Source organism: Coenobita brevimanus, chromosome 46 (genome assembly GCF_032717465.1).
Source record: "Coenobita brevimanus isolate Jiangsu-jjx chromosome 46, ASM3271746v2, whole genome shotgun sequence".
Lineage (NCBI taxonomy): Eukaryota > Metazoa > Arthropoda > Malacostraca > Decapoda > Coenobitidae > Coenobita > Coenobita brevimanus.
The window spans coordinates 25619362-25637159 of NC_136999.1; the positions used below are offsets into that span (position 1 = coordinate 25619362).

At 39.9% G+C, this 17798-nt stretch overlaps 2 protein-coding genes across 2 annotated transcripts in view; one reads left to right on the forward strand and one right to left on the reverse strand.

The window, feature by feature from the left end:
- The window catches only part of LOC145398675 (tachykinin-like peptides receptor 86C), a 364809-nt gene that overhangs the window by 238750 nt on the left and 108261 nt on the right, over window positions 1-17798 (forward strand). The gene's annotated exons all lie outside the window — the stretch shown is intronic.
- LOC145398648 (zinc finger BED domain-containing protein 5-like) lies at window positions 15020-15844 on the reverse strand. Its single transcript, XM_080271454.1, has 2 exons — window positions 15269-15844; window positions 15020-15163 (listed from the first exon to the last, which is right to left on the reverse strand). The coding sequence occupies exons 1-2, from the start codon at window positions 15842-15844 to the stop codon at window positions 15020-15022; spliced, it is 720 nt and encodes a 239-aa protein (XP_080127580.1).

Genomic DNA, 17798 nt, shown 5'->3' on the forward strand with positions numbered 1-17798 from the left:
AAAAAAAAAATGTAATGGCAGGGTTGTTAATAATTCTAACAGCTATATTCTGAATTTTGTCTAGTTGTTTTAATGCAACCTCTCCACATCCATTCCACAAGGGTGGGCAATATTCAAGCTGAGACCACACGTGACTCATAAATTATAGCTAACTGCTCATCAGCGTAGAAGTTACTAACTCTGTACAATAATCCAAGTTTCTTTGAGGCGGTTTTAGCAAGTGATCTAACATGAGAGGTCCAGCTGAGGGCATTGTTAAGTGAGATGCCAAGATTTTCAATACTTTTGGAGCTGGGAATATTATTAGCACTGAAGGTAATGTTCGAATCTGGCAATATCTGTCTATTAGTAAATTGTATATATTTAGTTTTACTAGCATTAAAAGAGACAAGGTTGTTTTTTCCCCATCCACTGATCGTAGATAGGTCCCGATTTATGGAGATGGCTGTACTGACTTGAGAGGTAGATCTATTAGACTTAGTAAATGGGTGTCTGAGTGTGATGAACTATGTAGTGTTGAGTCATCTGCGTATGAGTGGATGGGATTGTGGGTGACAGATAAGAGATCATTAATATGAACCAGGAATAGGGTTGGTGCCAGAACTGACCCCTGCGGCACGCCGGTGTTAATTGAGTGGAAATTGGAATATACACCATCTACTTTTACTCTTATTTTCCTGTCACTAAGATACGAAGAAATCAAAGGAACATAAGACATTAGTCCATAGCAAGGGAGTTTGGACAGCAGAGAACGGTGCCATACTCTGTCGAAAGCTTTTGAAATATCAAGAGCTACTGCATGAGTTTCTCCATGTAGATCAATTGATTGATGGATGGTATGAGTTAGGAGATTGAGTATGTCAATGGTGTATCTTTCGTGACGAAAACCAGATTGTCTGTCACTAAATAAGTTGTTGGATTCAAGATGTCTAACAATGTGCTTATTAATTAAAGTTTCAAATACCTTACCAAGAGAAGATATGACAGCTATTGGTCTGTAATCAGAGGGGTCAGACGAACTACCTTTCTTCGGAATTGGGTGGATATTGACTTCTTTCCATGAATTTGGGAATAAAGAAGTACATATGCATAGTCTGAATAATTTAGCTAGAACAGGGGCAAGTTCAGGGAAACACTTTTTCAAAACAATTGGCGGCATTCCATCTGGGCCTGGAGCTTTGTTGGTAGGTAAATTGTCTAGGATGGATTTTACGTTTCTTGTCTGTATTTTAAGTGGGACAATTTCGGGAGAGTTAAGTTCTAGTTCTGGGACATTCTGGCTGGTGTCGTCTGTGGTAGAGTTTCTGGCAAATGTACTGTACTGGCAAAAATATCCGTTTCCCCATGCGGGTCATTTCTAATGTTGTCATCTGATGATTTTAGTGGGGGAATGGAAGATGACTTATTAAAGTTATTATTGAAAGAATTAAGAGTTGACCAGAATATTCTATTGTCATTAGGGTTGTTAGGTAGTTTTGATGCTTGCTTTTTGTATATAATACCGAACACACACACACACACACACACACACACACACACACATGCGCGCACCTCTAACCCTATCCACTCATATGATGATGACTTCAACGTTCACTTTTCCATTCGCTTGTCGCAGAGTCCATGTCAACTGTTACATCAATAAACATGGGATGAGGCTATGGCACACCTACAGTAATGTCTGACTTGGTTCATATCTCTGTTTGGGGTAAAAGCAATCATGTTTTTAATGCTTCAAAAACTGTTCTTTCATCTTTCAACCCGTCAAAATCTTCCGCAGGAGTATCCTCTATTTTTTTTTTTTTTTACGGTATCAAACTCTCTGTCTATCTATCTATTGCCAGACGCCTCACTCCCGTTTGGGGTGGCCACAAACAAATCGCCTCCAAGTCACCCTGTCCACTGCCATTTCACTGCCCTGCTCCCAACTCACACCCCCCTCTTTCATATACCTCTCCACCCCATCCCTCCATCTAATCCTCGGCCTCCCACTCCCTCTTCCCCCCTCCACCTCACTCACATACACTCTCTTCGTCAGTCTTTCACCCTCCATCCTCTCCACATGGCCAAACCACCTCAGTGTGTTCCTCATAACGCTTCCTATCACATCCACATCAACACCACAACGCTTCTTTATATCCTCATTTGTCAGCCTGTCTCTCCATGTGACTCCACAGGCTCCTCTTAAATAACTCATTTCCACTGCTCTCACTCTTGACTTGTGTCCTTCCAACAACGTCCAAGCTTCACTTCCATACGTTAGAGTTGGTATCACAATACTGTCATGTAGTAACTTTTTCACTTCCATGCTCACTTCCCTGTTTCTTATCACTGCTTTCAACGAACCAGCAACCTTTCTTCCCTGCTGTACCCTTTCAAGCACTTCACCCTCCATAAATCCATTCTTACTCATCACACTACCCAAGTACTTAAACATACTCACATTTCCCAATTCCTCACCATCTAACCTCGCTGTACATTCACTGACTTCACCTTTCTCAAAGACTATCACTTTACTCTTCCCTACATTCACCTTTAGATTCCGTTTCTTACACACTCTCCGAAACTCATCCACCAAGCCTTGCAGCTCCCCTTCGTCTTCATTCAACAACACAGTATCATATGCAAACAACAGTACAGGGAGTTTCCAAATACTATCCTCTCTTACCAGGGCCACTCCAACATCCACTACCCTACCTTGTACCTCTTTTATTACCCCATCCATGTACAGAATGAACAACCATGGAGACATGACACATCCCTGTTTCAAACCAACTTTCAAAGAGAAAAATTCACTTAGTTCACCATCCACACGCACTGCAGCCTTCGCACCATCGTACATACTCTTCACAGCATTCAACAACTTCCCATCTACTCCATATATTCTTAACACTTTCCACAATCCTTGTCTATCCACCCTGTCATATGCTTTCTCCAAATCCATGAAAGCCGCATACAACTTCCTTCCCTTCTCTAGAAACTTTCCCACAAAAGATCTAAGAATGAATATATGATCTACACAACCTCTTCCTTTCCTAAAGCCTCCCTGTTCTTCTCCAACTAATTTCTCTGTTCTTTCTCTAACTCTGTCAATAAGTATCCTACCATACACTTTTCCTATTATACTAAGAAGACAAATGCCCCTATGATTACCACACACTTTTTTTCCCCTTTTCCTTTGTACAAGGGAATAATTATACCTGACTTCCAATCCTCCGGGACTCTACCTTCCTCCCAGGCCAATCTGCACATCTTCCACATCCATTCTGCTACTATCTCTCCCCCATGCTTCAGCATTTCACCACACACTCCATCAATTCCTGCGGCTTTCCCCGATTTAACTTTCTTCATTGCTTCCACAACTTCTATCCTACTGATTTCTTCCTGTCTTCTCACCTCCCTCCTTCTCCCAGCCATTCCCCAGCCACTTATACTCGCATTACTTCCATCCTCTATGTTCAACAATTCCTTAAAGTGTTCTCTCCATCTGCTCACTTTTTCTCCCTTCTCCACTAGTAATCTACCATTTTTATCTTTCACTCCCCTGCTAACTTCACTTCCACCCTGTCTTACTCTTTTCACCTCTTTCCAGAACATTTTCTTACAGTCCCTCCACTTTACACTCAAATTCCTTCCAAATTCCTCATTCACTCTCTTCTTACTCTCTCTTACTAATCTTTTCACCTCTCTCTTTCTTTCTACATATAACTCTCTCTTCCGCCTCTCAACTTCTTCCACGCCCCTATTTCTCATCCATTCATTGTTTCTTCTCTTGTGCCACAGCCTGTCTCACCTCTTCAGTCCACCACGCTCAATCCTGTAATATCTTTGAACATACTTGGGGTTTCATTCTCTCGAGATTTATCTTGGAAAGATCATATTACCTCTCTCGTAAAATCTGCTTCCAAGAGATTAAGTGTGCTAAGCCGACTTTGTGCCTCTTTACCCCTGCACAGTTGTTGACTTTAAAAACCTGTTTTATTCACCCCTATATAGAGTTCGTCTCTCATGAATGGGAAGGCTCTTCTGAATAAGGTGGAGTCAAAGGCTTTTCGTCTCATTTACTCTCCTCTTTTTGGCTCCCTTCAACCTTTGTCTCTTCGCCGCAGTGTTCCAGTTTCATCTCTTTTCTATCGCTGCTTCAGTGGTCATTGCTCCTCTGATCTGTCTGCTTGCATCCCTCCACCACTACGGCGGGTGCGTAGCATCGGTCTAGCAACAAACTCTCATCCAGTCTCTGTCCAACTCACTAATGCCTGTTAGCAGTTACTCAAAGTTCTTCATGCATGCAACTGGTTAACTCCAGAAATGTCGTCCTTTCCCTGTTTTTCCTACTGCCTATGATCTCCAGTCTTTCAAGCGCAGCACGTCCATGAATCTCGAAATGAACAGATCTTGGATTTGGGATTCTGTTATCTTGTTTTTGTTTTTTTCTTGGAGGAACAGTCTTATGGACTTCTGGTCTTTCGTTCTTCCTTCTTTCCATAAAACACACACACACACACACACACACACACACACACACACACAAACACACACACACAGACACACACGCACACACACACACACACACACACACACACACACACACACACACACACACACACACACACCGAATAAAACACTACATCCTCCAGACTATCGAGTACGTGGCTGAAAAAATCGTACAGAAAGTAATAATGGATATTGAAATACGACACTGGAATATACGGTTGAGACAACAGTGATCTGCACTGAAGCTGCCGTGGCCTGTGCTTGGTGGGTCGCTTTTACTCGTATATTTATCAGTTAAGCAGTTTCTATTCAGTGCAGACTAAAGTTTGTGGAAAGGTTCTGGTTATATATATAGTAGATTTTTTTTTTTTTTTTTTTTTGGAATAATGAAAAGTCAAGGAAAATATCAAAGGTGGAGATCACTGGGGAAATTCAACTAAATCAGTTTTGATCTTTTTTTCGTCTAACCAATGTAAGAGGAAGTGTTAAGAGATGGGCATGATTGAAGTATTGTAATTCAGTTATGATGATAACCAGTCAAAAGTTAGGGTCACTTGGTAAAGTAAAATATTCGTCACTAAGACCAGTTGGTGAATGCGGACGTTGCACTCAATGTTTTTCTTGTTGCAATTTTTAGTAACATAAACTGTACATAAATCTCGTAAGAATGAATGAAGTGCATAAACATATAAAATAAAACAGTAAGGAAGAGGTGCTTTAAAGCCTCCGTAATTTACCATTATAAGAGTCTCTGTCGTTACCTTTTCGCATTCAAATGAACTCCAAAGGTCCAATCTTCGCTATAACCTTTGATAAGTACTGCTGAGAAGCAATTATCACGTGTAAATATGTATAAATATGTTATGTACTTATAAACATGTTACTGTACTGAGTGTATTAGCCTGCATGATTCGTGTTTCATGGGCCACTTTGCCTTTCATTGCTCTTGTTGCACTGGACTTCAGTACCCTGACCTTCACAATAGCTATTGATATGCAGAGTAGGGTAGCACTTAAAAGGAATACAATGGAGCCAACTGGCAGTGTAACACAAATATGCACCACTAATGACAGTCTGCTAGTAATTTTGTAGCTTAGTTAAATGCCTATCTATCAACTTATCTATCTGCCATTCTGTCTATCGGTTTTTCTATCTGCTTGTCGGTCTATCTATCTATATTTATAATGCCAGACACCTGAATCACAGAGAGTGACCACGAACAAGTCGCCTCCATGCCTCCTTGTCCTCCACTATCCCTCCATCTCATCTAAGTTCTTCCTTGCCTAACAGACTGACTGAGTAATTTAGATATTGAGTTGAGTCCACATCAATGAAAAGGTTGACCTTATTAAGACCCGTATTGGGGGTGTACATCGGAGGCTTGTGTGAAGCCTCTTCCTCAGCGATAATTTTGCATATTACACATCGACATTCTCTTGTACATTATTGTTATCTTTTAATTACTGACATAAGCTGCATCAGTAACGTACAGTACAAGAGGATATTGAGGTGTAATCTGAAGAAAAAATCAATTGCTGACAAGTGCTACGAAATCTCCAAGTTTGCTTGGAATCCGACTCCCTAACCCAGGAACCAAATTACCAAACCAACTTCCGATCAAATCCCATTCGTAATCCAGACTGGCTTAGGCAAAAAGAGTAAGAGACATGGGTGTATACTGTACTCGTTTTTACTAGTACATCCTGCAAAAACATATCATTCCTTCATTTCGTAAATGATGGCAAGTTCCTTTATGAACCAACAGGAGGCATGGGAGACATCTTTTGTGATTTATTTTGGCTATTGCACATTTTTGCCCTGCACTGTACATTACTAAGGCAAGCTAATACAAAGAATTAACTAGAAAGCACTCAGAAAGAGCATACCTCCGCCAATGTCATTGCCTTTAAAAAGGATCCGAATCCGGATCCGTGGAGATAAGATCCGAATCCGCATCTGCCCACAGATTTTATCAATTCTTCCTAGGCCCATGGCCCATCCTTCCACAAAATGTCATTGAAATTCATTGAGAACTTTTGGAAATATCGTCTAGACAGACAGACAGACAGACATAGATGAATACATAACTTCATCCAACTTCGTTGGCGGAGGTAATAAATGACATAGAAGAGAGTTTAAAGGTGCAATAGTTACAGTAAACTGATAAAAAATTGCTCAACATTGGCTTTCATGACAACGTCCTGAATATTCGGCCTACGCTTCGGCTCATGCTTTCATTGTCCCTACTGGTAAAGCAAACTGTATGACGAGAGGGGATTGATGGGTAAATTGCTTTCAGTTCTCACACTATTTACAAACTTTCCTAAGCTTTAATTGAGTTCAATTGTATTTAAGATCACAGACTGAGTAGAATTAATATCGAAGCAATTGATAGATGGACAGATTGATAGATTGATATGATAACCTAAGTACTCTTGATCACTGTTAAATAATACGGAAACTTATTTGCATTAACATTATTATACAGAAAATCGTTGATGAATATGACTCCAGGTTTTGTATTTATTTATTTATTTGTTTATTGCGATTCATGAGCCTTAATTATAAATTAAAGATTACCACAGTTCCTTTGGCCTTTCGTATCGTGTCAGCTTAATATTTAGTTGTAATACATGGTACTGCTATTAGTAGGGATGGGCAGGAAACAGCAAAAACATGAAATTAAAATCACAGCTAAGAAAGAAGATTATCAAATTCTGAGTTGGTAATCGTATTGGCTACGTAATTTTGTGTTCGAATGCATAAACTGGAGTCAGTTGAGCCTTGCACACTCGAGTTACGGCAGGTAAAAAAAAATTTTGTCCATCTTCTTCATTTCATTTTTTTTTTTTAGCCCAGTTAATCTGAGGAACAACGTGTGGACAGCCTATACGAAACCCATCATCCGACTCACTATCATCGGAGGTGGTGCAGTGACTAAGTGCTTTGTAAATAAAGCAAACTTGCCATCAAGCACGCAGCTACCTTTACATAAAATAGGCTATAAAGATCAAGCGCTCCATGTTTGTAGGTATATGTATGCGTAGTTCTGTTCCCAGTAATGTACAGCTGGAAATGTTGAGAGTTACATAATTCTATGCATGAGAAGAAGAAGCTCAGAAAGTATAGCCTCCATCCCCCTCCCTAAAAAGGGTGGTGGCCGAGGTGGTTGGAGTGGCAGTGGTGATCTCTAGCACTCTCGGATAATAAGTAGTTGTAGGTATTTACACAGTGCAGTACAGATTAACATCAGTGATGCCTTTCATTCCTGCAGTTATACTGTACATCAAGAAAGCCAACTTGAATGATAAAAAAATCGTAATTGGCTGTCTTGATTTCACACACACACACACATTATATATATATATATATATATATATATATATATATATATATATATATATATATATATATATATATATATATATATATATATATATATATATTTAATACTAGAATTCATATTTGGTTAGTAGGACTGTGGCAAATACTCCTACTTCCTTGCCACATAGTTTTTGGTGAGAGGTAATTTTGTGCCACCTTATTCAGTATATTCGTTGTAGCCCTATATATATATATACTGGGGGTGCCATTGGTCCGCTCCGTCTAAGACGGTACATCGTTTATCTGCAAGGCCTTCCCCTATCTGCCACCGGCGGATGCGCCAGGTAATAGTGGGATCCTGCCCCAGGAGACGATGGAATGGCAGCAGATTTACTGCCGGATGCGGGAGTAAAAATACATTACAGCTAGCCTACTTATTTACTCAGTGTATAAAGAAAAAAAGAAAAAAACATGCTGTAATTCAATAGTTATTTCGCTTTAGGGCGACTCAAAGATCTTAGTAACTATTTGCCCATTAGCTTATAATCAGTTATTTACAAACTCTTTACTAAAGTTCTTACGAGGAGAATAACAAATATTGAAGAAAACCAGGATCATGAGCAGACAGGAGTCCGACGTGGGTATTCGGCTGCTGGTCATGAACACACAATGTATCAGCTAGCGAAGATAACTATAGATTTCAATAAACCAGTGTTCTTATGTTTCGTTGATTATGAAAAGGCTTTTTACTCAGAAGTGCACATAGCAATTGTAAATTCAGTGAGGGAAAATGGAATAAATAAAGGACATTATAAAACTGTTCAAAGACATATATAAAGAAAAAAACTGCTTCAGTTAAGTTACGTAAAGACTCGGGAAAAATAAAGATTGAGAAAGGCACACATCAGGGACATATAGTTTCACCGGTGGCTCAATCGGTAGAGAGGTGGCCTGCAGTCCTAACGGACCCAGGTTCGAATCCCGGCTGGGGCAGGAAACAGTTTAAGGATTTGAATTTAATTAAATCAGGCTTAACTGATCTACCGGAAGACCCGCCGACATGTTGTAAAAATACCCCCGCTAATACCAATACATCAGTCCTGTATGAGACAGCCCTAGCATGTATTCAATATGGACAGTGGGTGTTAGCGCCGAAGTGGTGACATGTAGAGGTGCATGGTATGTAGGAGGACTGCTGGGCCTTGATAGCAGGCTGTGAAGCCTATTCCCAGAGTCGAACACACACACACACACATATATATATATATATATATATATATATATATATATATATATATATATATATATATATATATATATATATATATATATTTACAGCATGCCCTGAAAGTACTGTTTTCAGAAAGCTAGACTGGGAGAACAAAAGAGTAAACATTGATATAGAAAACTTAAACCATTTGAGATTTGCAGATGGCATTCTCCTAATCTCAGAAACAGCAGACATTGCAAGAAATGTGGAATTATCTAAATAGAGAAAGTCACAAAGTAGGGCTGAATATTAACCGGAGTAAACTAAGGTAATGTTTATTGGAAATGCACAAAAAAGCGTCATCAGGATAAACAAGAAATTCTTGAAGAAGTCTAGGAGTGCTATTACTAGGGCAATACTAAAACTAACGAAAGACCATAATAGTGAACTATATAGACACATTACAATTGCATGGAAAGCTTTCGATAAACACAGAATGATCATGAAAAATAGTTTGCTAGTATATATGAAACATAAAGTGAATAATGAATATATAATCCCAGCAACGGCGTACGGTTGTGAGATCTGAAAACTGACAAAATCGATAGAAAATCAACTAATCTGTTCTGAAAGAGCGAGAGAAAGATCAGTGTAGGGAATATCTTTAAGAAAAAGGAAAGATCAACTTGGAAGAGATAGCAGACTAAAGTCAAAAACATTATAGAAGTTATAATTGAACAGAAATGGAGGTGGGCAGATCATGTCGCATGAATAAGGGATAACCAATGGAGCAGGAGGCTGACTGATTAGACTTCAAGAAATTGTAAGCGTAGCAGAAAAAGGCCAGACAGAAGGCGGAGAGATGAAATGGAGTTGCAGGCACAGTGTGGGAGAGATTGGCTTAGTCAGGGAATTCGTGAAAAAGGTTGGGGGAGGTCTTTGTTCAGCAATGGACTTGCAATGGCACGTTTGGGCACGAAAAATAATGGGGCATTGCACTGGGAGACAGATAGTTCAGTAATACCTAGTTTTAGCATTTCCTCAACATACTGATTTGCCAGGGTGCGTTGTGAATGCACAACTCTATAGGCCGGTACATATACTGGTTGTGTGTCCGGGTGTACATTAATCTTATGTGTAATCAGGTTAGTACACCTTAATTGTTCTCCGGGTTATGCTACCGTTTGTCGATGTTTCTCTAATAAATCTAAGAGTTCATTTTCTTCGTTAAATTGTCCTGGGTGAATTAAATAATCCTGTATGCATTCTCTGTCCGTAGATTTTATCTTACCTCTAGTTCCTGCTACAGTTTCTCTTACTGGGACAAGACATGTTTCTAAACTACAAAGACAAGTCCCCTTTTTTTATCTCTACTTTCCCATTCATCTGGTTAATGAGGAACACATGAGTTTCCCCATCGTTGTTCACTTGACATAATGCAGTTTCCGCCAACAGTCCTTTCACTCTGCATAATTCCTTTAAGACAAGGACCGTACTATTCTTCAATTTACTCTTTATGCTGACTTTCATATATGAGTTAGGTGGAATAACAACATCATTGATGAGATGGGCAGGAAACAATACTGCTTGGCTGTCAGTTCTGTCACTAGGCAGAGAGGATGGAGGGGTTGGGAGGGGTGCTATGAGTGTGTGTGTACCCTGGTTCGACTGAGTGGTTCTGTTTAATCGTTTGATAATTCCAACTCATTTTGATTTCTGCTGTTGGTGGGTAACTCCAACTCATTTTGATTTCTGATGTTGGTGGGTAACAGTTCTGCTGATAATTCCACTATGAATTCATTATTGTAATGTATTCCATTCATATCTGGGTGTAGAATGATATTCTCTGTTCTCGTAGTATTCAAACTTACTAATAGGTTGGCTCTTAAAGCTAAATATTGAACTATATAGAAAAGAGCAATATCGGTCTTGTGGTCTCTGTAAAACTGATATCTAACTGCAACATGCCCTTTAAGGTGATTTGTTTCTCATCTACTGCATGTAAGTCTAAATCAGATTCCTCTAAGAAAGTTACTTTTTCTTTTTTCCAAAAACTCTCTGTAATTTCTCTTGTGTTATTAAATTCACTGGGGAACCTGTATCTAAGAATGATGAAACAAATTGATCTTCACATGACGTGGGTACTAAGATACACTCATTTCCAATCAAACCTATGTTCACTTTAGGTTTAGTTTTATTTATTGTTGGTCGTTTTGTGTCGAGGCTTGTGATTCCCCCGATTTAAACAAAGAAACCAATTTTTTTATTGTCCTACATTCTGATGTCCAGTGGCCCGACGACCTATGATGTCAGCAATATGGGTCATATCCTTTTGCTTTTTGTTTGTCCTCTTTATTCTTAATATAACATTCATTTTTTGTGTGACCAGGATTTGCACAATAATAGCATAGTGTGGACCTCTCTCTCGAATGTGACCCTCGAGATGATTTTACATTTTTAGGTTTTCCCTGGGCGCGATTTCTACTTGGACTACGTGTAAACTTTTGAGAGAGTCTGTAGCCTGGTGTTTGGGAACGTTGTCTCGACGCCTGGGTTTGCTTGGTTGGTCTGTTTTCGAGCCGTGATCGATTGTGTTCTTTGCTACAAGTGTTCGTGACCGCTGCTGTGTCCACAACCCTCAATCTGGTTGTACTGGGTTGTGATTCACTCACCCCTGCTTTGCTACAATTCATCTCTACCTCGTTCATAAAATCTGACAAACACATTCCTGAGGTGTATGGAATCGTTTTAGCAATCTTAAGGACCCTTTCAGGTAATTTACACAGGGCAGCTACATAACCAAGGATGTCTACAACATGCAATGGTGACATCTTCCCATCTTTTGTTACCCAATTTGAGTCCTCTAAGGTAGCTAAAAGTGTTCTCTTAATTGTTGATACATCTGCTGTTTTTTCACGTAATACATGATTTGTTGTATTTTCTCTCATGAGATCCACAATCTTACGTAATTCTGGAAATATACCTGGTAGGAAATTTATGCCTCCAGAAAATTTCTTCGGCAATTCTGTTTTGTAATCCTCATATGTCTGAGCTCGTGAGAGTTTATCAGATCGGAGGAGGTCACTGGCAAGACATATTTCCTGGTTAATCCATGAGGACAAAAATTGATATTTTCTCATTTTCATCTGTTATGTCTCATAATAAACAGTTGCTCTCACTGACTGATGAAAGACACGACGTCAGTGCAATCCTTTTCGTGCCTGAGAATTCTGGGATATTTTTGTCCTCATGATAAACTTAGACATGGGAAGGGGATGTGGAATTACCTCCGTTAGCCATGGTATTTGTTTGTTTCGTTAGATTCACTTGGAGTCCCTTGTCGTTATGATATGGGGTAGTTATTTCCTGACCTGTGTGCCCAAGTGAAAATATTTTCATAGGTGTGTAAGACAGAGCTAAAATCGTCACTATCTATTTCAGTGCATGGTATCGAAGTATCATCATCATCATCATAGACTCGTGAAGTATTTGTTTCCTTATCTGTAGTTCGTGGAGAAATATGTGTGTTTAAGTTTTCTTTTTCTTCTACTAATTGGGAATCGGCATTAGGTACTGCAGATGCTGTTTCATTCGGCAGTAAATTCGGTTGTGATGAAAATATTCTCGTCATATCACTAAGCAGTAATATTCAAACTCATTGTGCTTGGAAATGTTGTCATGAAACACGTATCTTATAATATGTGTTAACTGTATAGGTAACTAAAATGAATATTAATAAATGGAAGATATAAAACATATATATATATATATATATATATATATATATATATATATATATATATATATATATATATATATAGATAGATAGAGAGATAGATAGATATAGATATATATATATAGATAGATATAGATATATATATATATATATATATATATATATATATATATATATATATATATATTATTTACTGGTTGTAATGGTAATGAGTCATCGACCTAATACAAATTAGTGAAGAAGATGTGTGTACCAAACGTATTATATAGATGAAGTGGTGTTTGTTATGAAGTTTAATCTATCTGTCTATCTATTGCCAGACGCCATAATCCCGTAAGGGGTGGCCATTTGACTCTTGAGTTATTTGTTTTATGGGGAGGGGGACTAACCCTCCACCAACCCACTTGTTGACACGTAGGGAGTTTAAGCGCTGGGAAAAAATGAGTAAAACATATATTCACTCACGAAAACGGGAGAATGATGTCGCTTTGGGTCACTTCGGGATCCTGGTGTCCTCAGTAAAACGCTGGCACAGAGCGTCAACTTCCCACACTGGTAGCCATGGTGAGTAACTGAGTAACGATGAGTAATGTTGAGAAACGACGAGTAATGGTGAGTGGTGAGTGAAGGCTCTCGTATTTGCTGCTATCGTATAGATCTCTTCACTCCTGTGTCAGCGTGGTGATGTTGGTGGAGGTGCAGGGTAGGTTAGGGAGAGGTCAGGTGGTTGTTGTTGTTGTGGTTGTGCGTAGTTAGTCTTCTCTCGCTTTTCGTTTGCTTGTTTTTTTTTCACTTGTTTCTCGTTCTTTTTACTGTATACTCGCTTGTGGTTGCTTGATCGTAGAGTTGTAGACATGTTGAAATACTTGTGGTTTCTTGTACAGCGTTTACTTGTAGTTTCTTTCTGTATGGTGCGAACTTGTAGTTGATCTTGGTTACATCAAACCCGCCTGAAGATTGCTTGTAGAATCGTAATATCTTGCTTTGACTGTAGCTTGTTTCTTATCAGTCTTGATAATCTTGACTCGTAGAATCGTTGGTTCGTTGAATTGTTGATTTGAAGGTTTTTGGGCTTGTAGAACTGTAGACGTGGTTCGTACATTTGCACCAACAAAATAACATATCAGTCTTGTAATAGATTATATGGTAGTCGTAGCCGAGCTTTAGGTAATAGTGAGTAGATATGTGAGGATATAACCTCATCTCACTTGTAGTCGATGACAGGAGAAGATAAAGATAAATATTGGAGTTTGATTGTAGTTTTATTGTCTTCAAGACGGAAAGCTCAAGATCAACACTGCGTGTATTACACAACAGCGTTTGTGCTAGCTGACGTCTCGCAGCCTCTCTTACTAGACCCCCCTTCTCGCCTCTCTCTCCGCTCCAGTCTCCTAATTTCTTCTGACTTCTCCTCCTTTTTCTTTCTGTATATAAGACCTTCCATCACGTGGGCTACACTGTCATCGAAATGTTCTAGAAGCCTGTGTGTGTGTGTGTGTGTGTGTGTGTGTGTGTGTGTGTGTGTGTGTGTGTGTGTGTGTGTGTGTGTGTGTGTGTGTGTGTGTGTGTGTGGTCACGAGGCAATGCTTGTGGGCTATTGTGCTATGGGAGACATTCCAGAGAGATGTTAATGTCATTTCCTTTGGACCCTAGGATTGATATTGAACTTACCTCTAGACCAGTGGTTCCCAAACTTTTTCTGGTCGTTACCCACTTTTCATACATGATCCTTGTCCATGGCCCCCCTTCCCCAACCATAACCCATGACTACAGTGACTGTCTACACTACAGTCCTACACTCATGTCCATATAAAAATCACTCTAGCAAATCCTGTAATTTTATTGATTCCATTTGTTATTTTCTCTTTTGTTAAGTATTAATAAAGAAATGTGTATTTTGTCTTAGCTGAATCTTATATAATTATTGAAATGGTACTAAAGGAATAATAAAATGCACATTAAAAAAATCCATACTTAGAGTAATTAAAAACTGCATTATTGCGAAAAGCTGATTCAGCAATAAAAAAAAAAATTCACTGGATTGAAAAAGTGTATTAATCCCACGCAATTTGCTCTGATCTTTGAATCTTACAAATCTGATAACTTTATAATTCTGAAATGATATGCTGTCATAGTGAGTCATAATTATCTGCCACAACCATGGCCTTCAATTGCGAAACACCCACCTCCTCCCAGACCATTTGCTTCTGAACATTCATGTCAGGTTCATTTTTCCTTCATTTGAATCCCCATTCCACTCAGTGTGAAGGGTGTTGTTGCAGATTATCAACAAGCTTCTTGATTCTTGGTTTTGTTTCACTTAAAGCACACCGTAGGTCATGCTTCACTTCAAGTCTGTTGCGATGTTTCGTTTTAATGTGGAGTAGTTGAGAGAATGCAGCCTCACATGAATAAGTTGATGAAAATGGTAGGAGGTGGCGAAAAGCCAAGTCACATAAGTTTGGGTATGAAGCTGCCATTGATGACCAAAATACTGTGAGAGATACAGTTTCAAACTTCATCCTGGCTCCTGAATCCTCCTGAAGTGTCAACAGCTCAGTTTGGGCATCATCATTGTCATCAGGTATGCATGTCACTGGAGCAGTGAAGGGGAACCTTACTAGCTGAGAAGTTAGGCTTTGGATATCTGCGAAGTATCTTTTAAATTCCCCTTCCAAGGCCTCAAGATGTTGGGTAATCAAGTTCTGCGTAGCAGCATCAGACTCCTCTGCAGTTTCTGACACTGTCTCCAACATTGCCAAGTTTCCCACTCCAACTTTGCTTCTCCAATTCTCCATCTTACGAATGAAAGCTTTGATTTTGTCAACAAAATCGATTATCGAGCTTCCTTTCCCTTGGAGTTCCAGGTTCAGTGTGTTCAACTGTTTAAATATGTCAACAAGGTAGGCTAGCCGTATTTCGAAGCTATCTGCAGACCATGCTGACAGCAAATCTTGCTTGTTCTGTATTCTGAGAAAGAGACTGATCTCTTCTCTGAGCTCAAATACACGCTGAACAACATTTCCTTTTGATAGCCAGCGAACTGCTGTATGAAATAGGAGGGTTTCATGAGCTGCATCCATATCTTGGCAGAGTTTCTTGAAAAGGCGTGTGTTAAGAGCATTACCTTTTACAAAGTTAACAGTCTTTATAATGGTATTCAGAGTGTCCTGTAATTCTGAGGGCAGCATTTTTTAAGCAAGAGCTTGCCTGTGGATCATGCAGTGAAGAAGTATAACATAGTTTAGGAAGCCTTAGAATTAGATTGAGTTAAATTATCTACTCCCTTAATATATCTCTATGCCTTATTTTATGTCAACAACACAGAATCAGATTAAAAAAAAGGTAATTACACAGGCAAAAAAAAAAAAAAAGAAAAAGAAAAGGACGTATTACTTATGTGTCTGGCAGCAAGGCATTGCACAAACCTGTACTGAACCTGTGTAAGTTCTCTCCACTGACTACCTACTCACTAAACTCCTTCGGTTCAGGTTATGGCCCCCTACATTCTGATATATGGCCCCCAGTTTGGGAACCACTGCTCTAGACAATATATGTCTAGTGCTAACTATTATGTAATAAGATATTTTAGAGTCCTGACGGTGAGCAAACTCGTCTCGTGGGTGAAGGATTTCTTTCTAGGCCGATCAGCTTGTGTTTGCTTTCAGGGCCAGATTTCCGACTCTCACCCGCACAAGAACAGCACTCCACAGGGCATTGTGCCAAGCCCTCTTCTGTTTAATTTGTTCATCGAGGACCTACTTAACCCGACCCCTGCCGGTGACACACATGTAAGTACATCAGCCCCTATATGCGTGGACAGTGCCAGCGACATACACATATGTCGGCAATTTCATATATTTGGCAAAATTCGAAAATTCACATTAGGCACCAAAAAATCGGTTGGGATATTCCTGCACCTCTCTAGGCCTTCCTATTTCATCTATATACCCAACAAGAGTGTCCTTGGCTCGAATAGCATAGTTACCGACTAAGAAAATGCAGAGCTTCTGCCTCCTCTCGCTCTGTGGCAGCAGCGGGCAGTGAAGTCTATGGGCATTACTTTGAAGTTTTCAGCCGCCTGCTCAGAGAGAATCGACCTCAAAATCAACCTAAATGGCTTCTGTGAATACTTTTATAGTTGTTCTCCATGTTTTCTCATCATTTCCGACCAATATAGCAAAAAAAGAAAAGGCCAAAAATTGGCCAGCATCACAGCTCCATGAGGGTCTAAAATCTGCCAGCACGTGGCAGGTTACCACCAACTATGGCCATGGTGTTGCACTATTTTGTTATGCAGATGACTTAGCACTGGTCTTCTCACAATGGGATTGTTATGCCCAGGCACTGACTACACTCTCATGCCTATATTACAAGTGCTGTGACCTTGGGCTCAAGGTCAATTTTGAATAATCCAAATGTCTGCCATTTGGTCTATGTCTACCTGACTGTCCCGTTCATTTTGGGGGTCATCACCTCTGTCTGGTTCACCATCACCAATACCTGGGTGTCTGGTTTGACAGCCAGTTGACTTTTAGCCACCATGTCCGCTACTTATGGGAACGTGCTGTTACCTGCATTTCTGCCCTCAGAGCCCTCTGTAGCCTCACTGTGGGGGCCTCATACCGGGTTCTCAGAACATTCTACGAGTAGGCCATCCTCTCGATAGTAGATTATAGTGCAATTTGCTTAACTGGCATCACCGAGAAGCTTAGCAGTTCTCTTGAGGTCATCCAGAACACTGCTCTGCATGTCATGCTCAGTGCACCTCCCAGGGCTCGCCTTGTCAACCTCCGAGCTGAGAGCAGCTTTTTGGATATGGGCATGTACAACAGCTGCCGTTGTCCAACTTTGCCGGCACCAGCCCCACTTTCATGTGACTACACTACTTTAGCGTACTCTGGGTCGGTCCCCAAATCCAAACCCTGGGGGAGACTGGATTCTTGCAGCTGCTGGTGTCACTCGGCAGCTTGTTGCAACTGATGCTATTATAAGTGACCCTTCCTTGCCCTGCCCTGGGTAATCCCCTGCCCATCC